Source organism: Lolium rigidum, chromosome 5, assembly GCF_022539505.1.
Source record: "Lolium rigidum isolate FL_2022 chromosome 5, APGP_CSIRO_Lrig_0.1, whole genome shotgun sequence".
Taxonomy (NCBI): domain Eukaryota; kingdom Viridiplantae; phylum Streptophyta; class Magnoliopsida; order Poales; family Poaceae; genus Lolium; species Lolium rigidum.
This window is the reverse complement of record NC_061512.1, coordinates 263,358,898-263,377,278: the sequence shown is the minus strand read 5'-3', so window position 1 is coordinate 263,377,278 and position 18,381 is coordinate 263,358,898. Positions and strand designations below refer to the sequence as shown.

Sequence of the window (18,381 nt, the reverse complement as noted above, 5' to 3'; positions counted from 1 at the left end):
TTGCTCTCATCAACATCCACGATGGGATTTGGCCCTTCCAGAATAATCCCCAACTAGCATCCCACTGATATCGACAGTCATAAATTTTGGTGTGAAATCTACACTAGAGGTCTACACTAGACCTCATAGAAGCTTTGGAACATGCCCTGCCAATCCACATATAAAAGAATCCCTCTAGCTGAAATAAATTGATAGAGCACTGCCTACTCACAACAATGGGGCTGCAAGCCTCTCAATTGCACACATATTTATCGAAGAACGTCAAAGTAATCAAATGCACCCAGACTGGAGCTACAACCACATTGACTGAGACACCTTTTTGGGCAGGGTTAAACCAGCAAATCTCATCAACATATATCGTGAGGAGGAATTTGTTTTCTGAGAGCTACAGCTACCCATGAGGGAGACGTAGATACTATTCTACTGGTTGGTTGTGTGTACGCTGCTGAAACACGTCGAAAACGCTGGCCCTTAATTTTTCTCTCCCGGAACAGAGGAAGAAGAAACCATACCAAGAATCCACATCGACCACGATCGTACCAAGCGAGTCTCTACCAACCGTACTATGCATATTGATCTCCAAGATCCCTAACAGGTAGACAACAATCCACATCGACAAAAGAGGCTGTGAGGCTTGGCTGGGAGTCGTCGTCTTCCAAGTTCCGACTGATCCAAGCTGCAGGTAGAGGATATGGAGAAGCTCCGGCACCAGGCCATCCGAGTCCCGCTCATAGCTGCCGCCCCAGGTCCGCTTCAGTTCCGTCTAATTCCATTGGTTGCATGTCTTGCACTGACCGAAAAATTCAGAGTTTAGTTGCATGTCTGAATTCGGATTTACAGCATACTACTAGCTAAATTTGCATCACCATATCTGAATTTTGTATTTCGTTTCCTTTGCCGCCGCGCGCTGCTCGCCAGAAGTTGCAGCGATGGAAGAGGACTCATCATCGGACCCTGACGTCTCCCTGCTCCAGAGAGCGTCGAAGCTCATCTCCTCCACGGTGACGGCATACCGTGGCAAGCCGCCCTCCTTCTGGGCGCTCCTCGCCCTCAGCGCCGGCGCGATGCTCACGGCGTTCCCGGCGTCGAGCTTGCTCTCGCGGGTCTACTACGACGGCGGCGGGCAGAGCAAGTGGATCCTCTCGTGGTCGGCGGTCGCCGGCTGGCCCATCCCGGCGCTGCTCCTGCCACCCTGCTACCTCCTCATCGAGGGGGCGTCGCCCACGTGGCCGCCGCCGCCCGGGCTCTGCCTCTGGTACGCGCTGCTGGGACTCCTCAGCGCCGCCGACAACCTCATGTACGCCTGGGCGTACGCGTACCTCCCGGCCTCCACCGCGTCGCTCGTCGCCGCGTCGTCCCTCGCCTTCTCGGCGGTGTTCGGCCGTTTGATTGTCAAGAAGAACAACGGGATGGGGCTGGCCACGGTGAACGCCATCGTGGTCATCACCGCCGGCGTGGTGATCGTCGCGCTGGACTCCGGGTCCGACCGGTACCCGGGGATCACGGACAGCCAGTACGCGGTGGGGTTCGCGCTGGACGTGCTCGGGTCGGCGCTCCACGGCCTCATCTTCGCGCTCTCGGAGCTCGCCTTCGCCACGCACCTCGCCGCCGCTGCCGGCAGTAATGACGGCGGAGGGGCCGCTTCGTCGCCGTCGTCCTGGTTCTTCCACGTGGTGCTGGAGCAGCAGGCGGCGGTGTCGCTGAGCGCGTTCGCGTTCACGTCGGCTGGGCTGGCCGTCTTCGGGGAGGGGTTCGGGGCGATGGGGCAGGAGGCGGCGGGGTTCGCCGGCGGCAAAGGGGCGTACGCGATGGTGCTGGGCTGGTCGGCGGCGACGTTCCAGGTGGGCGTCCTGGGGGCGACGGGGGTGGTGTACCTGGGGTCGACGGTGCTGGCGGGCGTGCTGAACGCGGTGAGGGTGCCGGTGACGAGCGTGGCGGCGGTGATCTGGTTCCATGACCCCATGAGCGGGTTCAAGATCCTGTCTTTGGTCATCACGGTGTGGGGATTCGGGTCCTACATGGTTGGCCACTCCGGCGCCGCCAAGAAAACGTCCATGCATCGATCTCGAAGAGGGAGGCAAACCATGAGCTGATCTCACTGAAGGAGTGTATTGTTTTGACTGTGTAACAATGATTCAGTTGCGAGTGGATGGACATGATGGGAGTAATTAGGTTCCAAATTGGAATGTCTATTTGGTTGAACTGACTGATTGATGTTTATACTTGTCTGACGCCGAACACGCTGCTTCTTTTTTTTTTTTATCGCAAGATTCAGTTATTTCTTCTACTCTAAGATCAGAGAAAGCAGCTCAAAGAGGTGTTTAGAGGGAGAGCCAAAAGATGTTAAACTCGTTTAAGCAGAATAATCACAAGGTGGTCGTGCCGGAGTGGTTATCGGGCATGACTAGAAATCATGTGGGCTTTGCCCGCGCAGGTTCGAATCCTGCCGACCACGCTTTTTTCCCCCATTTTCTCCTATATGAATTTTTAAAATGCAGCAGCTTAAAAGTCTCGCTGGTGTTTAGCCATGCTGTTATTAGCTCATTGCAGCCTTTTATTTAAACTTCGAATTTCTTTTTAAGTTTTTGGTCTGCACATCTAGTATTTATGACACAAGTTTATACATCATCCGTGAGCTACAGAAAAAAGAAAGATGCAGGGATTGAAAGCAAATAGTATTTGGTGGCGGTCGGCCCATGGTCAAGCTCGAGGAGAGGGCAGCGTCGGGTGGCAGTCGGATGACGAGAAGTGATCGAAGGAGGGGGTTGACGAAGGGGACCGAAGAATTGGTAGGGGATTTGTACGAGTTGTTTTTGCAAAATTGCCGATCGGACACCTAATCTGTGACGGAGGGAGTAGATAAATTAGAGACCACATACACAAATTTATATTGAAATTTAATAGTTGTTAGTTTTGTTTATCTACATCATTGAGAGGATATTTTTAATTATTCCACGTATTTAATCACATACAAATGTTGCTAAAATGTTAGTTATGCCATTTTATTATTATTATTACGATGTTGTAATATACATATCCATTTAAACTTTTGAGTTATAAAATTGAACTATAGTTATAAAAACAGTTCTTGAATTATGTTTTAACATTGCTTAAATGTATAGTGTATAAATATCTCTAATGCGTGTGATCTAAATAATATCTTAAATATTGTTATGTTACATTCATCATGAAATAATTTGTTGTAGGCCGTGCTTCAATAGATCCCAAAATCTTAAAACATTGTAAGCCTACCCTCATCCAAACAGATTCAGCCGTCTTTCACCTTCACTTAGAAAATTGTTTTAGTATTTGGAGTCTATGGAAGCACAAGCCTTCGTTGTACTATATACATTTTACTATGTAAATATTGACATAGTTTCCTGAAAATACCCAGTGGGACTCGGCCACCGTCAAGGATGCCATCTTACCTTATCTAGAAAACTCCCCATGCACCAACAGCTCCCTCGCGCGATACCAATCCCTCCGGCTCTATGTTCCGCAGTTTTAATTAGTAACTCTGGATCACATCATGGTTACGCAGGTGGAACTGTAGATCCCCCTCCCGATCTCGAGAGGGCCAAACATGTGACCTCCCCTCCTAAGTAAGCTTGTTTTTTTCTCCTACATGGATCTAGTCGATCATGAGATGTGTGATGTGTGGCCGCTATGCTATCCGCGTTAATGGCAAGCTCACTGACCCAGTTTTGCTGTCTAGGGGTATTCGTCAAGGTGATGCACTAAACCCTTATTCCTTTGCATAGAAGGGTTGTTACATATGTTTGCTGCAGCAAAAGGAGTACCGTGGTGAGATCTGTAGTATCATAAATGGTAGACTTAGCTTCCTATATCACATTTACTATATGCCTATAATAAAATTTTCTTTTCTCGGGGTGATAGTACGAGTGTGGATGCCCTGAAAGGCTGAAACACATGTGGAAGAAATAGTGTGGTGCGTCTGGCCAAACGATCAACTTGGACAAATCCTTAGTGTTCTTTGGCAATCATTGCAATGATCTAATTAAGGGAAGCGCAAAAGACAGTCTAGGTTTGCAAAGTGAAACTCATAATGATTTTTATCTTGGAATGCCTACTTCGTTTGGAAGATCCCGGGTGGCTACTTTCAAATTCCTTTATGAGATCATCTGGAAGCGTATTAATAGGGTTACATGCAGGCCACCTTTCTAAAGGTGGTTATACATGTTGTCCCTACTTATGTTATCAGTTTTCTCGAGATACCCATGACCAACTGCGATAAGATGAGATCTATTATTGATAATCGGTGATGGGGTGTGGAAGATGGAAATAAAAAGATGCATTGGATATCATGGGAGTGGCTTTCGTCTCCCAAATCTCAAGGTGGAATGGGTTCCCGCGACTTGTCATTGAATAATTAGGCGATGTTGGGCAAACAAGGATGGCAACTTCTCACTGAACCGACCTCGCTCGCCTTGTGCCCGGGTGCTGAAAGGAAGATATTTCCCTCATTCTGTTTTTTTGGCATGCACCTAAACCTAGATCATCATATTATACCTGGGAAGACTTCTCCGAGGTGTTCAGTGGGGCGTTGGGATGGTAAATCGCTCAAGATTACTTATGATCATTGGATACCAGATCAACCTCCCCATATGTTCGAACCACTAAAACTAATTCATTGTAATCGCCAGAGTTAACTAATAGTTTGCTGAGGAGACGAGGGAGTGGATCTGTGAGGCGATCAACGACTTATTTGATCCAGAGACAGAATCCAAAATCATCCAAGTGCCGATTAGCCGACATGGTGGGGAAGATTTTGTATGTTGGCCACATGCTAAGCGTGGTATATATATAGTTTGGTCAGCCTAAACATGGCTTGGTCTTCCAATTTCTTTCTGACACGCATCCGTGGAGGGCTCTTGGTAGAGGTTTGGCCTCGCGGTATGGTGAAGAGGAGGCGTCGTGGAAGGCGATATAGAATATCAAGGCGCTAAACAAAATGAAGGTTCATCGTTGGAGATTTGTGCATGATTGTCTCCCTAGAGATGACCAATACCGGCGAGTGATGCTTGTTTTCCCTCTTGATTTGTCAACATATGCTCAAGAGGTATAGCAGTTGGTTAAAATTTCTTTGAGGGTTCAGTTGATCGAACAGACATGATATCTTGTTGACCAAATCCCGTCTCAGTGATTTCTCATCGGAACAACTGAACTAGAGGCGATAGTGCTTGTGGTTACTTTTTTTTTGGCATTTATGGGAGGCAAGGAACGACGCTCGAAACAACCAAGCTCCGCTGAATCCTAACTCTACAACTGCAAAATCAATAGCGTATGTTGATATGATTGCGCAATAGTGCTTTAAACCTCATCGGATCACAAACGTGAGACTATAACACCAAAGAAATGGTCTCCGCCGCCGGATAGGGTCCTCATCAATGTTGATGGTGCAGTCTTCATCCTTCAGGCAGGGCATGGCTTCGGGGATAGTGATTCGTGATCAATTCAGACATTGTCTTCTCGCGGCCAGCGAGCCGTTGCTAGGCTTCACTTCGCCTGAACTAGCGGAAGTACTCTGGCACTTAGGCGTGTGGTCTCACTGGCATGAGATCGAGGCTTTGACAATGTCATCTTCGTCCCCCATTGTCTGTCCCTGATATAAGGTGTGGACTCGAAGACTGCTGTTTTCAAGCATATTCATCATTTTTTTTGTTAATTTTGTGGCACCCATTTTAGCTAGATATTGTAATGTAGCTAGCTCATGTTTTATCCTATACTATGTCCCTAAATGCATCTGGGATGTTTTATGTACTGATATTAAGTAATCAATAAAGGGCCATTTACCATAGAAAAATGTTAACACCCGGAAGAATTCGAGCCTCCTGCATATCTCGTGTTTTATATTTATCTGTAGTACTAGTGTTTTAAGTTTTCACATGAAGCCCTGTAGGTAACTGCTTATGTGTGCTGGTGGGAAGCAAGTGATGGTGTTGTGTTAAGAAGCTAATTTCTCTCAGGTCACTCATAGGAAAGTTAAGCTAAGTTATGCTGAACTGAGGTCTGAGAGGTGGTGTAGGTTAGTTGCGCGCCATGTTTATCAGTGGATTACTTGTACTGAAGAAGCATTGTTGGATCCTTATGTTTCACCTGTTGCAAACGTAATGCGTGTTTCGTCCTTTTTGTCACAAATGAAAATGCATGGCTTAGTTGGTGCTGGTCAGATATGGTATTGCTGCTCAAATTTCCCAACAAGTGGTCGTGCCGGAGTGGTTATCGGGCATGACTAGAAATCATGTGGGCTTTGCCCGCGCAGGTTCGAATCCTGCCGACCACGATTGAACATTTATTCATTTTATGCCTGAACATTCCTTTTTTTTACAGTTCCACAAGAATATGACTACTGAATAGTTGAAGTGCAACGGTAAGCTGAATCTATTGAGCTCACCCGAGTCATTTTTTTTGGGTTCCACAATAATGTGGGACTACTTAGAGCCTGTCGCGTCCCCCAAAGCGTCCTCCAAAGGAATTTGGGGCGCGCCGGACAAAAAAAGCGTTCCAGCCGCGTCCCCCAAAGCCCATTTTTGTCCGGCGCGGCCCGATACGGTGTCCGGCGCCCCGAGCCCGTCCCCGTCCCACAGGGGACGCTCCGGGGACGCCGGACATAACAAAAAGCGAGGCGGGCTCCCACATGTCGGCGACTATTTGCATAAACCGTTAGTTCGCGCCTCTTTTCTCGTCGCTCCTTCCTTCCCGCGCCTCCCACCCCACCGCCGCCGCTGGATTTCCCGGCCGTTTGGGCGTCGATCTCTGCTGAGAGTCGGCACCGTTGTCGCGGCTGGGCTCCCGCCGGTCGTGCCGCCGCCGCGTCGCCAGCGCGTCCCAGAACGCGCCGTCAAATCCGCCCCACCTCCGCGCACAGAAGGTGCTCGACGACTTGCCAGGTAGGCGCGATTGGCCGCTGTTTGTTGCGTCGTCTGCCGTCAAATCCGCCCCACCTCCGCGCACAGGAGGTGATGCAGGCTTGTGTGATCATGCACAACATGATCATCGAGGATGACCGCAAGAATCATGTTAGGTCACATGTTGGTCCCTATGAGTGTCAAGGCCCTCTCGTGGAGGTTGATCATGAGTTGCCTGCAGATTTTGCTGATTTTCTCGCCATGCACGCGAGATCCGTGACAGACAATGTGCATGAGCAACTTCAAGCTGATCTCGTTGAGCATTTGTGGAGGATCAAAGGAAATACCGTGGCACCTTGATGTAGCATCTAGCCCTATTTATTATATTTGATTACTTGTTTTATTGTTTGTTGTAATTTAATTTGAAAACAATCCTCGCAAACATTTTTATTCATGTGCTACATTTGATATAAATGGTTTATGTGTTAAAAAAATTATTTTAAATGTTTGGGGGCGGCGTTTGGGGGACGCGGCTGGGGAGCGACGTCCCCCAAACGCGGCACGAACAAAACACGTCCCCCAAACGCTCAATCCGGCGCGGTTTGGGGGACGCTTTGGGGGACGCGGCTGGAGATGCTCTTAGGAATTCAAATGTGGCAAGCTGAATATCACGCTTGATTCTCTCTACAGGCTGCGCCTCCAAGGGATGCTGACTTATCATGTAAAAAGATGGAGCACGGACTTTCAAAATTCAGTTCAACTGCACACCAAAAAATCTATTGAGCTCGTCCAATTGAACACAGTTCCGAACGATTTCCGCTGGCAGCACAGAGATCACCGCGGCGGCAGGGTTTAGGGTGAACTTCTGCTTTGCCCTCTTGGCCTCAAGGCTGGCGGCGAGTCCTCGTTCCTCACGGCGCAGATTGTCATCATCAGCACAGATTGATGAAGGCGAGTGATCAACAAAGGGATCCGACTCTTCAATACAAACTTTAACCAGATATTGTAGAATTTGTTACATCTTAAAACACAACATAGCACAACACTGCCAAGGTCCAATATAACAATTGAACCATGAACCATAATAATAAGTACAACACCAGTCCAGCAGCAAGAACACGGTACATGCTTATTGCTGAACCCAAAATACAACGGTCATCTTCAGTTGTTGTAACTTTGGTTCAAGAATGGGTTCTTCTCGTCATAGAAAGGGTTGGTGAAATGTTCGGTGCTCTCAAGGCTCTCCTGAACCTTCTTCCCCTTGGCAGCTGACTGGGGCTGGGAGAAGGCCCTGGGGTTGAAGCTGTCCTCCTCGAAAGCGGAGAAGGCCCTGGGGTTGAAGCTGTCTACCTCCCTTTGCTTCTCAATCTCCTCAACGTGCCCCTTGAATTCCTTCTTCGCGGCGTCGATCACACCATCCCCGTGCTGCTCGCACCATGCCCTGCAAAAGATAGATGATATGTCGTCTCAGAATCGCGAAAATACTACAGGTTACATCTTAATGAGGGATCGTTGTGTGGCAGTACTTTGGGAAGAATGTGTCGAGGTCGGACTTGTCCATTGGGAGCTTTGTTGAGATGGTCTCAATCTGCTGATCCCTGCAAATCCAAGAGCACTCTTTTTTAGGACTTGAAACAAGAGATACAATTGCCTTCTTCCAACAACAAGAAGTGTTTTCGAGATTTACGAGAAGTTAATGTTCCGATTGGTGGATGATAGCTCGGCCTGAATCCTTGAGAGCTCCTTCTTTGTTTCCTCCGCCAAAACCTTCAGTGAAAAAGACACTCAAAACACAGTACTGTACTGACATTCACAAATCTTCAGAGTTGTAAGTCAATGATGCTGTTTCGCTAAATGGCAGTGATATTCAATTCGACACAATTTGAAAGAGCCAACGATTTCAGTACCTTGTCATTGGCCAAATCGGAAGCAGAGACATCGCCGGCCTGAAGCTTCTTCTTCTTGGCCCTCTTGGCATCCGGGGCGGGGCTCGCCTCAAGCCGGCACTCGCTGTACGAAGACCGCGGCGGGGCGCACTCGCCGGCGGCGACGGCATCCTCATTGACGCAGCCGCCGCCGCCTGCCTTCTTCCACTTCTTGAGCCCATCGAACCCCCAAGAACTCTTCTTCTTGCCCTTCACGCTCCCCTTCTCCTCCTCGGCGCCGTCCGCGGCGGGCTCCTTGTTCTCGCCGCCGAACATAGCCGTCAGGTGCCTCCTCTTCCCCTTCTCGGGCTTCCCGGAGGCCTCCGCCGGCGAGATCTCGGCCATGAGGACCGACGCGTGGTGGTTCTGGTCCACCGGCGCCAGGGGCGGCCGCGACGACGGGTCCTGGTCCTTCTTGCCGCCTCCCCGGCTCTTCCACGGCGAGACGAAGGCCTTGTGCTTGGGCTGCTTGCTGTCGGAACCAGCGGGCGGCGCCGGCGGGTCGCGGAGGTCGATCTCCGCCCACTCCTCCGCGGACGAGCGGCCTTGCGCGGCGTCCGCGTCGGGGCAGTCGACGGCGACCCCGAGCGCGGCGAGGCGCTGCGCGAGGGGCCTCTTGGCAGCGTTGAACTCGGCCGGAGAGATGCACTTGGCGCGCAGCAGCTCCTGCAAATCGACGTACGGGGGCCGGCCAAGATGAGTACTACGATTTCTTTCCAGCCAAGAATCGACGCTGGTCGAGTGGAAGGGGAGGTGGGAGACGAGCGGGTACCTGGAGGAAGAGGAGCTTGTCGCGGAGGATGGGCGGGTGGTCCGGGTTCTGCGGGGATGGCGTGGCGGCGAGGGTGGCGAGGACGGAGGCGCGGAAGGCTTGGACGTCGGCGGCCGGGACGATGCCCTCGCGGTGGAGGGCGGAGAGGTGGAGGATGCGGTGGAAGGAGTCCTGCTGCCACTTGAGCGCGTCGGCGTGGCGGCGTGCCGCGGCCTGGTCGGCGGTGAGGCGGCGGCCGGGCCTGGTGAAGATGGACTTGCACACGGATGCGATGGTGTCCTGCAGGCCCGAGTAGTACGTCGGCGTGTACGTGTACCCCATTGTTGTCAAATCCGGTGAAGAGCAGAGCAGAGCGAGAGTGCTGCGCCGGTGAGCTGTGGTGAGGAGCAGGGGAGCGTGAGCGATGGAGGGAGATGACAGGAGGACGGAAAATCGGTGACAGAAGCGACAGCAGGGAAGAGGATTTTGTTGGCTGCCCAACGGTTGGGGAATGGAACTAGCCGTTGAGGGATCGGCTGGATCTGGCTGCAAGTGGGGCCTAATTCATAAGAAAAAACATTTTTTCAGATGGCCATTGACGTGTTGTATCATACTCTAGTTTGTATATGTTCTTGTAGTATTTGACATGTATTTGACATGTACTCCCAATTCATAGGAAGATTTTGCTTCCCAATGTTGAACCCTAACCTCTCTGGCCTCGATTCCATCTTCATTCCACGGACTACAACCAATGTTGCGACGATGAAAAAGCCGAATCGACCACCACGAGCCTAAAACACTTCCTATGAAGAAAAAACATAAGAATCTTTATCTTGTGTGCTACTTTCAGCTTCCGTAGATACCTACGCAGAAAAATGGTATGCCATTCGTAAAATCTACGTACATAGACTTCACCGAAAAATCCTTCGAAGGAGTCAAATTCCACAAAAAATTATCCGGTTGATCCGTCAAAGATACACCCATTAGACATTGCACTAAGTTCAGCCAGCTTGCGCAATTATTGTCAGTAAATGACCGTTTAAACTCTATGTTCATTGGCGAACGAGATACAACATGTGCAACCATAACATTTTTACGTTGCATAATGGTATACAAGGACTTCTTCTTCCCAATGTTCAAGGAATGGATGTCGAAACAAACATGGAGATGGTGTTGAAAATTTATAGAGGTGGGTGCGCAATGAGATGAGATGATACGAACCATGGTTAGGATACCAGGGAGACAATGGCTAGATCATGTACGGATGCGCAACATTGCAAATAGTTCTAAGAGAGAGAGAAGAGTGTGCTAGGGGAAAGTGTCACTGAAATTTGGACCACACTTATAGTCATATGAGAGAAGATGTATAGTGCCAATAAGCATTTATAACCAAAATGGTCCAGATATATCAATATAAAGGTAAGACTCTTAGTCATAGCCAAGTTAGATCACTTACAACCTTCTACTCCACTTTGGTGGTAAATATTACACCCTGAACTATCAAAACCTTTTTAATTTACCCCTCCGATTAACTTGTTTTGATCCTGATTTTGACCGTCCATGACTCCACTGTTATCAATCTCGCATCTGTTATCGCATCAACCGACTTGATCAAACCATGCATGTTTTCCCCAAAAAATGATGGTGAGACTAAGCAAGCAGTTTCCTCCCAAACCGTTTCAAGTTTAGTCTAACGTTCGCTGAATTATGTGGGACTTCCTTTTTTTTGCCCAGTTCAAAATTTGAATACGAAATCTAAGAATGAAACTAAACAAGCATGTTTCCCCCAAACCATCTTTTAGAAAAGCTGAGTTACGATGTAATGTTCATAAATTGTGGATGGTTGAATTATTTATTTTCAAACTTGTGTGCGATTAAATTTGAGAAATTTCAAGCTTTGAGTTAGAAAATAACAGGTTAGATCATGTTATTTCGTTTTGGATGTCGTGGTGAGAAAGCTAGCATACACGGTGACCTAGTCCCAATAAGCCGAAACCGGTCAATGTGATGAATTGGTAAATTTTAAACTACTTCGAGAGCTACGTGCTGTAGTATAAAACAAAGTAACGTTGAAACTTGTAAATGAAACTCAAATACAAATTACAATATAATGACTTGTCTCTTTATTTTTCCATGAGTGGTAACCTAATTTTTGTGTTGTACAAAAGTTAATCCTCACGTATTTAATAAGTTTATGACAAACAATATAAAGTATACCGATCCTGCTAAAACCAACCAGATCACAATTTCAGAGAAAAAACAACTACATCATATGTTTTGTATTTTAGACTTTCATTATTGATGATACCACGTACGCGTCATGATGTTGATTTATTAGAATCGGAAGTAAATCTAGTAACAAAATTCTTCAAAGCTATATCGAGTTTAGATGTTCATACTAAATTTTTTCCCCTTCTTGTGCCTTATGAAAGGATCGTATGCCGCACCTAGAGGGGGGGGGGGGTGAATAGGTGCTAACCAATTTTTAGTTCTTTTTCAATTTAGGTTTGACACAAAGGTAAATTCTCTAGATATGCAACTAAGTGAATTTACCTATATGACAAGGTTATCACCTAAGCAAGATATAGCTACGCAATATATAGGAGATAGAGTGGGATAGAGGTAACCGAGAGTGGAGCACGCGTTGACACGGAGATGATTCCCGTAGTTCCCTTCCTTTGCAAGAAGGTACGTCTACGTTTGGAGGAGTGTGGTTGCTACGCAAGCCAAACCAACAGCCACGAAGGCTTCACTCAGATCTCCTGTGAGCAACGCCACGAAGGCCTAGCCCACTTCCACTAAGGGATTTCCTCGAGGCGGAAACCGGGCCTTTACAAGGTTCTTGGGGCACACATCCACAACCAAATTGGAGGCTCCCAAATCTGTAACAATACAACAATCAACAACAACACATCAACACAAATCAACTAGGGAACCAAATAGGAACACTAGCATGAGATCCCTCAAACAAATGAGGCGGAAATGAAAAACGCTTCGGTGAGGATGTAGATCGGTGGCTTCTCCTTCGAATCTCCAAAGATCAAGAGCTTTGGTTGGGGGAGGAAGGAGATCTTGCAAATCTTGTGTTTCTTGAGGTGGCTCTAATGGTGGTGAAGCTTGGCAGATTTCTTGTGCAATGATTGAGCAAAGGGGTAAGGAAGAAGAAGAGGGGTATAAATACCCCTCCCCAAAATCCAACCGTTGAGCCTTCCGGGGGCCGGATAATCCGGCCTAAGTTAGGGCCGGATAATCCGCCCCCCGGATAATCCGGCCTCTGAGTACAAAACCAGGACAATGTCCGGTGAAATGTCGGCCCCATACCCGAGCCACTTTTCTTCGGGTCCTTAGCCGTTTTCGAGGGGCCGGATATTCTTGAAATGTCCGGCCCGGATAATCCGGCCCTAGGACAAAACCAGGACAATATCCGGGCAAATGTCCGGCCCCTATACTGAGCTGATTTCCCTCAAGTCCTTAGCCGAAATTCTGGGGGCCGGATATCTTGAAAATATCCGGCCCGGATTATCCGGCCTGAAGAACTTTTTCTGATTCTCTTTGACAGCACTGACCACATCCAACACACATACAAATGTATCTATATAATCCCTGTACCACTTAACCAAACATTAGTATATCACGTACATTGACATCAAACACTCAAAACATAATATGAGAGATGTTCTTTCAATCTCCCCCTTTTTGGTGTTTGATGATAATATACGGATTTGCAAGAGAATCACTATAGAGACAAGCATAATGGCAAAACATAGAGGCACTCCCCCTACATGTGTGCATATAAGTAATTTGCATTTGAATACAAATACACAACACATAGGAGCGAGGTGCCTCAACACAAGAAGGTATCCATCATGAGCTCTAACAAGAGACATAAACAAATATGAAGTTGAGATAGGATGCTAGAAATCATACCCATGTGTAGATATATGATACGGAGATATAGCATCACACATAATATAATAGTCTTGATCTCAACATATAGAAATCCGAAAACCATAACAATGTCTCACACCACATAGCACATAGTTTTAAACGGAACACAACCAAAGCAAATAGTTCAAATAAAATGGAACATAAGCAATAAAGGAATGGTAAACGCATATGCTTGTGCCCAAACTATGCAAATCCCCGAGAGAGTTCCTAATAGAACACTTCTCCCCCTTTGGCATCGAAACGCCAAAAAGGGGACAAGCGCGATGCTACTCGCCCCATGGGGATCACTCGGAGACATCTTCATCATCGGACTCGGATGACGCTTCTTCTTCTTCTTCCTCTTCTTCATCAGTGTCAGGTGCATCCGGAGAGCGGCGAGTGAGACTGGACCTTTGAATGCAACTATCAAGATCACTCCACGGAACCTGTGCAGAATGCCACCCACTGTAACCTGGATGAGCAGGAGGCTGAGGAGGGGGTCCTTGCTCACCAGCGAGCTTGTGCAGAATAACCGCCTGAGTATGCTTAATCTCAGCCCGCTCCCGGCTGGCCGCAAAGTTCTCCTTATGAATCTCAATGTTCATGCAAAGGATGTAACGCTGCAACCAACTGAGCCTGTTCACACTACAAGAAAAGTTGCCATGGCCGACGAAGTTGAAGTCGCGCCGTGGTTGCTGGTGTACCATGGCCGACGATTTTGGTCCCTCCGTGGTGCATGTCAAAACTTTTTTTTTCTCGTTTTTGAGGCCACCTAGCCCGACGAAAGCGGCCAAAACGTCGCGTATGGTGGCTCGGGACGTGGTGCATCTCGAAATCTCGGGTTCGCCGGCCGAGTCAACGCAAATCCGCACCGCCGAGGGATGTAGGGCCCAGATGGCAGCCTCTCTGGCATTGTTTTTTTTCTAGATCGCGCCATCTCGTTCAACGTTCTCCGATCGAGCCGTTTACGATGCAGGATCATGGGTCCCGCATGTCATTGATACGTCTCCAACGTATCGATAATTTCTTATGTTCCATGCTACTTTATTGATGATACCTACATGTTTTATGCACATTATATGTCATATTTATGCATTTTCTGGAACTAACCTATTAACAAGATGCCGAAGAGCCGATTCTTTGTTTTCTGTTGTTTTTGGTTTCAGAAATCCTAGTAAAGAAATATTCTCGGAATTGGACGAAACTTTCGCCCAGGGTCCTATTTTTGCACGAAGCTTCCGGAAGACCGAAGACCCTAACGAAGTGGGGCCACGAGGCGGCCGAGAAGGGTGGCCGGCGCGGCCCGAGGCCCTGGCCGCGCCGACCTACCCCACGGGCCCCTCGTGTGGCCCCTCGCGTTGACCCTCCGCCTACTTAAAGCTTCCGTCGCGAAACCCCCGATGCGAGAGCCACGATACGGAAAACCTTACGGAGACGCCGCCGCCGCGAATCCCATCTCGGGGGATTACGGAGATCGCCTCCGGCACCCTGCCGGAGAGGGGGATTCATCTCCCGGAGGACTCTACACCGCCATGGTCGCCTCCGGAGTGATGAGTGAGTAGTTCACCCCTGGACCATGGGTCCATAGCGGTAGCTAGATGGTCGTCTTCTCCTTGTTGTGCTTCATTGTTGGATCTTGTGAGCTGCCTAACATGATCAAGATCATCTATATGTAATTCTATATGTTGTGTTTGTCGGGATCCGATGGATAGAGAGTACTATGATTATGGTGATTATCAATCTATTGTTCATGTGTTGTTTATGATCTTGCATGCTCTCCGTTACTAGTAGAGGCTCGGCCAAGTTTTTACTCTTAACTCCAAGAGGGAGTATTTATGCTCGATAGTGGGTTCATGCTCGCATTTACACCAGGACGATGACGAGAAAGTTCTAAGGTTGTGTTGTGCTTGTTGCCACTAGGGATAAAACATTGATGCTATGTCTAAGGATGTAGTTGTTGATTACATTACGCACCATACTTAATGCAATTGTCTGTTGCTTTGCAACTTAATACTTGGAGGGGTTCGGATGATAACCTCGAAGGTGGACTTTTTAGGCATAGATGCGGTTGGATGGCGGTCTATGTACTTTGTCGTAATGCCCAATTAAATCTCACTATATTTATCATATCATGTATATGCATTGTTATGCCTTTCTCTATTTGTCAATTGCCCGACTGTAATTTGTTCACCCAACATGCTTTATCTTATGGGAGAGACACCTCTAGTGAGCTGTGGACCCCGGTCCTATTCTTTACATAGCATACAATCTCTGCAATTGTGTTTTACTGTTTTCTTTGCAAACATCTTCCACTCGATACGTTTAATCCTTTGTTACAGCAAGCCGGTGAGATTGACAACCTCAACTGTTTCGTTGGGACAAAGTACTTGGGTTGTGTTGTGCAGGTTCCGCGTTGGCGCCGGAATCCCTGGTGTTGCGCCGCATCACATTTCGCGACCATCAACCTTCAACGTGCTTCTTGGCTCCTACTGGTTCGATTAAACCTTGGTTTCTTTCGAGGGAAAACTTGCTACTGTGCGCATCATACCTTCCTCTTGGGGTTCCCAACGAACGTGTGAGTTACACGCCATCAAGCTCTTTTACGGCGCCGTTGCCGGGGAGATCAAGACACGCTGCAAGGGAGTCTCCACTTCTCAATCTCTTTACTTTGTTTTTGTCTTGCTTTATTTTATTTACTACTTTGTTTGCTGCACTAAATCAAAACACAAAAAAATTAGTTGCTAGTTTTACCTTATTTACTGTCTTGCTCTCTATATTAAAAACACAAAAAAATTAGTTACTTGCATTTACTTTATCTAGTTTGTTTTATTTACCGTTGCTAAAATGAATACCCCTGAAAATACTAAGTTGTGTGACTTCACAAATGCAAATAATAATGATTTCCTATGCACACCTATTGCTCCACCTGCTACTACAGCAGAATTCTTTGAAATTAAACCTGCTTTACTAAATCTTGTTATGAGAGATCAATTTTACTGGTGTTAGTTCGATGATGCTGCTGCCCATCTCAATAATTTTGTTGAACTTTGTGAAATGCAAAAGTATAAAGATGTAGATGGTGATATTATTAAATTGAAAGTGTTTCCTTTCTCATTAAGAGGAAGAGCTAAAGATTGGTTGCTATCTTTGCCTAAGAATAGTATTGATTCATGGACTAAATGCAAGGATGCTTTTATTGGTAGATATTATCCTCCCGCTAAAATTATATCTTTGAGAAGTAGCATAATGAATTTTAAGCAATTAGATACTGAACATGTTGCTCAAGCATGGGAGAGAATGAAAACTTTGGTAAAGAATTGCCCAAGCCATGGAGTGACTACTTGGATGATCATCCAAACCTTCTATGCAGGACTAAATTTTTCTTCGCGGAATTTATTGGATTCAGCTGCTGGAGGTACCTTTATGTCCATCACATTGGGGGCGGCTACAAAACTTCTTGATGATATGATGATAAATTACTACTGAATGGCACACGGAAAGAGCTCCACAAGGTAAGAAGGTAAATTCTGTTGAAGAAACCTCTTCCTTGAGTGATAAGATTGATGTGATTATGTCTATGCTTGTGAATGGTAGATCTAATGTTGATCCAAATAATGTTCCTTTAGCTTCATTGGTTGCTCAAGAAGAAAATGTTGATGTGAATTTCATTAAAAATAATAATTTCAACAACAATGCTTATAGGAACAACTCTGGTAATAACTATAGGCCATATCCTTCTGCTAATGGTAATGGTTATGGTAATTCTTATGGGAATTCTTACAACAATAATAGGAGTGTACCCTCTGGTCTTGAAGCCATGCTTAAAGAATTTATTAGTACACAAACTGCTTTTAACAAATCTGTTGAGGAAAAGCTTGATAAAATTGATACTATTGCTTCTAGAGTTGATAGACTTGCCTCTGATGTTAATCTTTTAAAATTGAAAGTTATGCCTAATAATGATATTGATAATAAGATTACTACTACAGCAAATGCCATCCAAGTTAGAATTAATGAGAATATAAGATTAATGGCTGAACTGCGTGCTAGGTGGGATAGAGAAGAAAATGAAAAACTAGCTAAAGAGAATAATGTAGCTAAAGTTTGGACTATTACCACCACTAGTAATGCTAATTCTTCACATGTTGCTGCACCTCCTACTATCAATGGTAAAATAATTGGTGTTGGCAATGTTTCTACTCCTAGTGCAAAGCGAACAAAACTGCCTGAAATTGCTAAAACTGCTTGAAGCTGCTTGTGATAAAGCTGCTGAAATTTTTTCCAACCTTGGGAATAATGATCCCATTGCTGTAGCTCATAATGATTTAGATTTTGATGATTGCCACATCTCTGAAGTTATAAAGTTCTTACAAAAACTTGCTAAAAGTCCTAATGCTAGTGCTATAAATTTAGCCTTTACAAAACATATTACAAATGCTCTCATAAAAGCTAGAGAAGAGAAACTAAAACTTGAAACTTCTATTCCTAGAAAGTTAGAGGATGGTTGGGAGCCCATCATTAAAATGAAATTCAATGACTTTGAATGTAATGCTTTATGTGATCTTGGTGCAAGTATTTCTGTTATGCCTAAAAAGATTTATGATATGCTTGACTTGCCACCATTGAAGAATTGTTATTTGGATGTTAATCTTGCCGATAATGTTAAAAAGAAACCTTTGGGGAGGATTGATAATGTGCACATTACGGTTAACAATAACCTTGTCCCCGTTGATTTTGTTGTCTTGGATATCGAATGCAATGCATCTTGTCCAATTGTGTTGGGAAGACCTTTTCTTCGAACTGTTGGTGCTGTTATTGATATGAGGGAAGGTAATATTAAATATCAATTTCCTCTCAAGAAAGGTATGGAACACTTCCCTAGAAAGAGAATGAAGTTGCCTTTTGATTC

General features: G+C 46.4%; 2 protein-coding genes and 2 non-coding genes across 4 annotated transcripts; 3 read left to right on the top strand and 1 right to left on the bottom strand.

Moving 5' to 3' along the window:
* Window positions 1–861: 861 nt before the first annotated feature.
* On the top strand, window positions 862–2,093 carry LOC124657575 (probable purine permease 5). The gene has a single exon (XM_047196104.1). The coding sequence runs from the start codon at window positions 930–932 to the stop codon at window positions 2,091–2,093; it is 1,164 nt and encodes a 387-aa protein (XP_047052060.1). The 5' UTR covers window positions 862–929.
* A 280-nt stretch (window positions 2,094–2,373) lies between these two features.
* Window positions 2,374–2,455, top strand: TRNAS-AGA. The gene has a single exon. It is a non-coding gene; the product is annotated as a tRNA-Ser (tRNA).
* Window positions 2,456–6,222: 3,767 nt separating this feature from the next.
* TRNAS-AGA lies at window positions 6,223–6,304 on the top strand. Its single transcript has one exon. It is a non-coding gene; the product is annotated as a tRNA-Ser (tRNA).
* Window positions 6,305–8,030: 1,726 nt separating this feature from the next.
* On the bottom strand, window positions 8,031–9,887 carry LOC124657574. Its single transcript, XM_047196103.1, has 5 exons — window positions 9,567–9,887; window positions 8,777–9,460; window positions 8,557–8,636; window positions 8,396–8,467; window positions 8,031–8,310 (listed from the first exon to the last, which is right to left on the bottom strand). Exons 1-5 carry the CDS (start codon window positions 9,885–9,887, stop codon window positions 8,031–8,033), a joined length of 1,437 nt encoding a protein of 478 aa, XP_047052059.1.
* Window positions 9,888–18,381: the final 8,494 nt, after the last annotated feature.